The sequence below is a fragment of the Barbus barbus genome (assembly GCF_936440315.1).
Source record: "Barbus barbus genome assembly, chromosome: 5".
NCBI lineage: Eukaryota > Metazoa > Chordata > Actinopteri > Cypriniformes > Cyprinidae > Barbus > Barbus barbus.
In genome coordinates, this window is record NC_136733.1 from 24,478,895 (window position 1) to 24,486,521 (window position 7,627).

At 35.0% G+C, this 7,627-nt stretch overlaps 1 protein-coding gene across 2 annotated transcripts; it reads right to left on the bottom strand.

The window, feature by feature from the left end:
* Positions 1–295: 295 nt before the first annotated feature.
* Positions 296–7,093, bottom strand: mob1ba (MOB kinase activator 1Ba). 2 transcript variants are annotated; one of them, XR_013784191.1, is made up of 7 exons: positions 6,908–7,093; positions 3,904–4,070; positions 2,934–3,027; positions 2,311–2,444; positions 1,912–2,075; positions 1,653–1,804; positions 296–1,291 (listed from the first exon to the last, which is right to left on the bottom strand). XR_013784191.1 is itself a non-coding variant. In XM_079416547.1 (6 exons), exons 1-6 carry the CDS (start codon positions 6,919–6,921, stop codon positions 1,727–1,729), a joined length of 651 nt encoding a protein of 216 aa, XP_079272673.1. In that variant the 5' UTR covers positions 6,922–7,091; the 3' UTR covers positions 296–1,726. The 2 variants fall into 2 exon arrangements, 1 of the variants encoding a protein (XP_079272673.1); XM_079416547.1 differs by having other exon boundaries at positions 296–1,804; positions 6,908–7,091.
* Positions 7,094–7,627: the final 534 nt, after the last annotated feature.

A 7,627-nucleotide genomic window follows, 5' to 3' on the forward strand; every position in this document is an offset into this window, starting at 1 on the left:
TTTTTTTCATGATTAAAGGAGGGGTTATGGGAAAGGCCAGACTGGTATTAAAATAATTAAGTATTAATTAGGTAATAAGTACACTTTATGGGAAGTATTTTTTCTTGGACAAACTGGATCTCACCCAGAGATCCAGGAGTTGGAACAAAAATTTTATACATACACCATCTTAAAAAAAATTATATATTGGTGTTTTTAGTAATAGTAATAGTTGGTACGATTCATTCAGAAAAAAAAAAAAAAAAATGCTGTTGCTTGCACTATTAAAACCAAGAACACAACACCACATTTTGTTCAAACAGGTTTATTATCCTATAAACAGTATTCAGCATTGTACCACAAAAGTTCAGCAAGTTACACATCTCATGTTACTCCAATTGCATACCTTTTCTGTTTACAGTATTTACAACTTTCCATCAAAAAGGTTTAGTACATTTGTCTATAATCAATCTATAATCAATAATCTGTTCTGAAATAAAGTGATGTGAAAATCTCTGAGAAACATTTTAACCGAGTTATTCAGAATAACACATTTTCTGTAACATTCAGAAAAATAAACATTCATGGGGCGAGACTTCATAAAGACCAAACGTAAGCACTGCTTAAATCATACCGAGGACCACCAACTATTTTGACAGCAATATAAGTGTATGTTGAATAAGAAGCAGTTATTCAAGTTATTAAACTAGCATCAAGTTTGAATCAAATCTATCACAGATTTTATACAACTTGCATTCACCTCCTCATAATTTAGCTTGTGTTTCAAGTAACAGATCTGGATCTTTGAAATACGAATACAGCTTGGAGCAGCTTAATTAAGATCTAGAGAAAAGTGTATCTTTCCCATTAGATTTGTTGTAGTTAAACGCTTAAAAGGTGCCCAGGGTTTCCACATCCATGAATAGAAGAATGTAAAAGCCTTGTGTTTTATAGTGTATGAAAAAATTTGATCAAATAGGACATAGCGATCTTGCATAGTCAGCTCATTTCACCCCAGCTTCTAACAGACAAACCCGTGACGACTGCGACAGAATCTGGCTCATCGACATAAGTACTTATTCAAAAGTATTGTAGTGGTTTAAAAGCAATGGCAGGCAAACTGTGGGCCCAATGTTCTTCGGTAAAGACTGTAATGTGTAACAATTAACAGACATTCATTGAGGGCTAGATCAAATCTGAAGTAAACAAAGCAGTTCTAAAATTGAAATGGATAACGGAAATCCCAAACATGTCATGAGACACAGGGTGCAGTTAAAATGAGTACTTAAGAGAAGCCAAGACATCATCATCTCTGTGAGAAAAAAAAAATCAATGAAGCTTCATTCAGTATTTTTAAATCTATGCACTTCTAAATATATCCATTACAAAGAAAAAAGCTAACATACCACTAATTATCATCAATGTACTCCTAAAAAAAGTCAAATGTATAATCATAAAGAAGTTTTATAGCAGTGGTAGCGCTTTTTTACAAATTAGCTATTTTGAGAGTGGACATATCAGGCACTTAGATTGTGTTTGAGACGACGTCGAAAGGAGTAAAATTCCACTATGACCTTGACCTATGGTTGAGTTGTGGCTTATCAAGGGTTTTTTTTTTTTTTTTTTTTGGAGTCAGCCTTTTCCCAACTCTTGAAGGAAACTTTCCCACACACCTGTCAAACACAGAGAACAAAGCCAGGCTGCCTGTACAGAGAAATTAGAGAAGATGTTGATGGGAAGAGCAGATTTATCTGTCCTTGGATGTGAGTTTCTCGATCAGCTCCTGAAGGGGCGCGAGTTCCTTCCGATCAATCAAATTAAACTCCTGAAAAAAAGAGAGAGAAATGTTTATTTTGGAAGTAGCCAAATATTCATCTACTTGTGATAAGCAAAATCAGCCAACTCGCACATCTCAAGGCCACAAGTACACACCTGAACAAAGAAGATAAAGTGCTTGAAGGAGGTGTTGAGGTGCGCCTCCTCCTGCAGCTGGATAACAGAGTCAAAGTGCTGATGGTAGATGTGAGCGTAAACACGGAAGAGTCTCTTTAAAATGGTCTTGGCCACCGACATAAAGTTCTTTGGGAAAGGGACCCCTATAAATGTCAGAGAAAAGCAATTTAAAAATCTCTTTTAGAATCCAAGCAATAGGGAATGATGGAAAAATTAAATATCCTTGAGAGGATTATTTTTAAAGCATGCTTTACTGATGCTTTAAAAGCGCCACCGTGTGGACAAATCCCTCCATGATCATAATGAGCTAAACAAAGAAATAGCATGCCAATTGCCAAATTTCTAAATCATGCACAAGAAATTAAAGCAGAGGCATACCTATTTTTGAAGGGAAAAGTGTCTCATCATCAAGCTGATCTTGGACCCAAGTCATCAGGTAATCAATGTACTTCGGAGCTGAACATTTAATTGGCTTTTTTATGTTGGTTCCATCGGCCCAGTGATATTCATACCTGAAGATCACATAGAAGAAACTTCAAACACTTTTTAAAGTACACATTACCAGTCAGTAAGATGTTTTTTTGTAAAGAAATACATACTTTTATACAAGAAGAATGCACAATTTTTTTCTATTTCAAATAATTTGTCAAATTTTCTGTTCAAAGAATTCAAAAAAAAAAAAAAATGCATCATGGTTTCCACAAAACTATTTAGCAGTGTTAAGCAATGTTTTCAACATTGATGATAAGAAATCTTTCTTAGCCACTAAATCAGTATATTAGAATGATTTCTGAAGGATCATGAGACACTGAAGATTGTTGAAAATTCAGCTTTGCCATCACAGGAATAAATTACATTTGAAAATATATTCAAAAAGAAAACAGTTATTTTAAATTGTAATATTTCACAATACTACAGTACTGTATTAAAAGACCATTTTAAAAATGTCAATGGTAATATGCCCTAAATATATCACACAATAAATCCCTGTTAATACTTACTTGGGTCCAGCAGACATTAGTGGGCAGCTTTCCTCAGTGCAGAAGTCTGTGATGGTCCCATACAGCATGTTGATCTGGTTAAAGAAGTCCACAGCTACAAGCACACCAAACAGCATTATAACACAAACCTATTCCAGCATCTTTAGCCATGTACGGTCTGAAATAATCATTTTGTCAAGACCATATTGTTTTGTTCCAAACAATAACAACATAAATGTCTACTCCTGCAGTTCCATAACAAACCTCAAGGGGTTTGTGAAACCCTGCTCTAATTATATAGCAGAAGTTGGGTACACCCAATATTTCATGAGCTGCAGCAATTAGATGAAACCCTAAACCCTAGCAACATCAGCGCTGCCAGAGTCTGAATTCAGCCCTCTGTCCCTGCGGCTAATAATCTAAGAAAGCTCCACTGTCTCTACTGTTAAAAATAGAAGGCGGCCAGGGGCTATGAACGAATCCAGGCGAATATTGCAAAACTGACCTACAAACAGGCCTTATGAAATGGATGTTTAGTGGGAAGACCCCTTTAAACACAGGAGAGTCCTGATTTCGGGTGCACCTATTTTAAAGGGTTGTGATGTTAGCATTTGTAGACAGATAATATTTGTGAAAACATTGATATTATACAATTTTTTTTAAATAGATTATACGTTTTGATTTTGGGAGCTATTTCTTTGAAGCCATGAAACGGAATGTGACATAAGTTTAGGCTGAGGTGTGCTTGGCAGGAAGGATGCATCTACAATTATTAAAGATTAACTAATACAGTTCTGTATATAGTCACTGTCATGTCATATGATTTCGTTTTACGCCTTTCTGAAATTTTGATTTAATATTTAAGACCTATATTCAATTAGGAACAAAAAAAAAAAAAAACTTTAAAGCCCCAGCAAATTTTCAGGCTTTTAGCAAACGCTGAGGATGCAAACACAGGTAATTTTTTCCTAGATTTAAGTCACATGCTTACTGTTGACTGCCACCCATTCATTGAGGTCCTCTCCATCGGGCAGCATGACAGCCATGCGCAGGTTCCCGCTGCCCAGTGTGGCCTCTGCATGCTTCAGTAGTTCATACTGGTGTGAGCCCTCGGGAATGTTCTTCTTCGGCTTGAACGTCTTTGACGAGCGGCTTCCACTGCAGAACAGCAAAAGAGTAAGAATGCAGGATGTTCAGGCTTTAATGTTTACTACAAACTTACACAGAACCAAAAGATACTAAACTCAATCAAGAAAACTTGCAAATCAATAAACTTTTACACTTAGAAACTCACTTTACAAAACTGAAAATATAAAAGGTGAATCTAAACCTCTGATAAACATTTCTTCTTTACAGTAAATTACAGAAACTACAATTATCTTTTTAATGTTGTGATGACATTTGCAATCCAGGGCATTTAATGAAATATTACAAACGTGTAGTGTCACAACATTGAACAATATTAAACATTCAACAGCTTTTTGTCTGAATTATTTGATTGAGACCAGCTGTATACTACAGTTTAGCAAAATTAACACCACAATGCACATGCATCTATTAAAATTAAACTCTCTAACTCATTTTAATAGAAAATTTAACGAGTTCAGCAGTGTATTTATATTCCAAAAACAACACAAACTCACATGGCTTTTACACAAAATGCTTTTCTTTTTGCTTTTATTAAAATATGTCATTCCAAAATGTGGCACCAATACTACCAAAAGCTGTTTCTGCCTTTATAAAACTCATAGACCTATGGATAAGCCAAATGGATAGTGAAGCATTCTACATAGAGGTGTTCAACACTTCATATACATATACAGTTAAAATCCCTAATGCTTAACAACACCTAAGTGGCTCCATAAAACCCAGTATCCTCTGAGTTGACCCTACAAGCCTATGTGCATTTACTGGTCTATCAACACCTCAAAGTGAGCCTGTCTTCACCAATTCAACAGCTGCTCTGTTCAATATGTCCACCTGTTCAGACACAAACAGGACAGAATTTGCACAGCAAACAATGAAAGGAGCACTGGAAGGGATAAACAAATACAGGCAAACCTTCCAAAGGACTCACTTGAATGACCAACATCCTTCAAGCCAACAATAATGAGGATCAGAACAGACCCATTTTCAGGTTGTGATGGTCCCAAATTACATTATCTTTTACCCATAATGATATTTCCTTGAGTCAGGTAACTGCATCAGAGCATCAAGCAGAAGTCAGATGGGGAATTCCAGTCTTCCCAAAGTGAAAAACATGTACACAAACTGTTTGAGGGCATAATAATGCTAGAAACAAAACAATAACGAAACACACACTCTTTGCACAAATTAGTTTAGCCATGATTCCATTTAAAAGGCTTTACTGAATTGTCTTGCGAATCATACAGCCTGATCTACAGCAACAGCCTACTTCCCATTTTCACTGAAAAGCAGAAGAGAGAAATGGATTACAATTTGCTTACATGATTATATTTATGTCTCTAAAGACATTTGAGCAAAAGATGATACTTGTTTGTTTCTATGATCTAGCAGTCACAACACAATTAAATCCATTGCAAGGTAGCGTCTCCCTATAAAAAATTATAATGTTAGATAGCTTTTAGAGAGAAACTGATGCACGATTTTGAAAAATACCCACATGTATGGCAAGCCGTTTTGACTTATTCCTTCTCAGGATATGAATTCTTGATATCAACAATGCAGTTTTTACTAGTTAAAATGTTCATTCTTGATATCAGGAATTAGATTTCTACAAGTAACAATGGCTATTTTTGATACAGCAATTACATTTCCACTAGTAACAATGTTAATTTCTGATATCAACAATTACATTTTCACTAGTTAAAATGCTAATTGTTGATATCAAGTGTAATTATTGATATCAGCAATTTAATTCTTGATATCAGAAATTAACATTGTCCCTAGCGACAATTTAATTCTTGATATCAAGAACAGACATTTTTACTAGTAAGAATTGCATTTCTGATATGTGAAATTGGAATTTCAACTAGTATTAATTCTTGATATCAACAATTGATTTTGAATGGCAGCCTATGGTGACATTTAAGTAGTGAAAATACAATTACAGATATCAACAATTTAATTCTTGATATCAGCAATTAGCATTTTAACTAGTGAAAATTTAATTGTTTATATCAAAAATTAACATTGTTACTAGTGGAAATCTAATTCCTGATATGAAGAATTAACATTTTAACTAGTAAAAACTGAATTGTTGATGTCAAGAATTCATATCCTGAGAAGGAATAAAAGTCAAAACGGCTTGCCATACATGTGGACATCAACACAGGTTGCAGATGAACGCAAATCAACATTTAAAACCCAAAATGTACAGTATTGTGACTTACCATACTAGGCTATGTATAGTACAGTACACAGTATACTGGGATTATAGTGGGATTATCCAGACACACTGATCATATCTGTATTTCAGGCTCCAATTTGATGTCAAATGATTTTGGTACATTTCGCGAAGGCGAGAGAACACTTATTAGGCAGCAGTCATAATATGATTTTGTAATAAAAATTGTGTATTAAACTAACAACATCTTTGGGTTATGATGAAGGAAGACATTTGAGAAAATGCTAATGTTATCTATCCAAAAAACACGACATCTCCCGGTTACATAAATGATGTATTTCAGCTGTGTTCACAGTCAGATTATTGTCAAATGAATCCAAGGGGAGTCATAATGATGAGCAACCAAACCAAACCCGATTTCATGCAGCAGCTGATGGCCTCAGTATTCTTCATTAGCCAGACTACAGTTTAGTGTTATGATGGTACTGCGACAGGACCAGACCGTGCTTCCATCAGATGTGCTATATATCATTACTGTTAGCTTCTAATAAATGATGGCTGTGAGTCAGGATTGGTAATGTACAGGCAGCTTCGGGACAAAAGCAGGGTTTCTACGCTTGCTAACTAGCCATCAGTGTTCCCATTTATAGAACTCACTCATACTTACAATAAAAAGCTCATATCTTCTTGAGGAAAATGCTCTGTAGATAAGAAATCGACACTAGTCCGTTATCTTGACTGTTGAAAGGTGGTAAAGCAAAGTATTCAAGCCTTAATATCCGTAACACTCCAACAACACTGATCCTGCCCGTGCAAAAGTTCTCCTTCCCATCCAAAGTCTCTCCAGAGCCACAAATCTCGCGAGATCACGACAGATGCTGGATCCAATGGATAGCGTTTCTTCTCAAATAAGAGTCACGTTAGCATTAGGATAAAGGAGCGTTTTAGGGAATTCAGCAGATAATTACGTCCTTAACAAACTATATGTGTGTGTGTGTGTGTGTGTGTGTGTGTGTGTGTGTGTGTGTGTGTGTGTGTGTGTGTGTGCATTACTGCAATTGACAGTAACTAAAAATTTGAAAGAAATATTGTGTTTGTTTGTTTGTTATTATTATTTTGTTGTTGATTGTAAAAATGGCTATATAAATAATTTTGAATTAAAATGCGTATCTTTAGGTTTATCAGAATCTAATAATTGGTAAAAGACAATAACTTTTAGCTGTTGATTTATTATGAAGTTAAAATTCGCCAGATAATATTCTGATCATTAGTTTGGCATTTATTACAATGACAATGAAAAGCAAAAATTAAATTTTACTAACAACATGTCTTTATAATATCTAATACTACCTTAATAGTGTGTTGGCAAAAGATATTCTTTATCCTA

Bases quoted from the DNA above. Each gene is read 5' to 3' on its own strand.
- mob1ba (XM_079416547.1), bottom strand. The intron at 3,028-3,903 runs GTAAGCATGTGA...GTGTGCTTGTAG, and splicing joins TGAATGGGTGGCAGTCAACA to CTGTGGACTTCTTTAACCAG. The intron at 1,805-1,911 runs GTGTGTACTTGT...TCTTTTTTTCAG, and splicing joins ACTTTATCTTCTTTGTTCAG to GAGTTTAATTTGATTGATCG.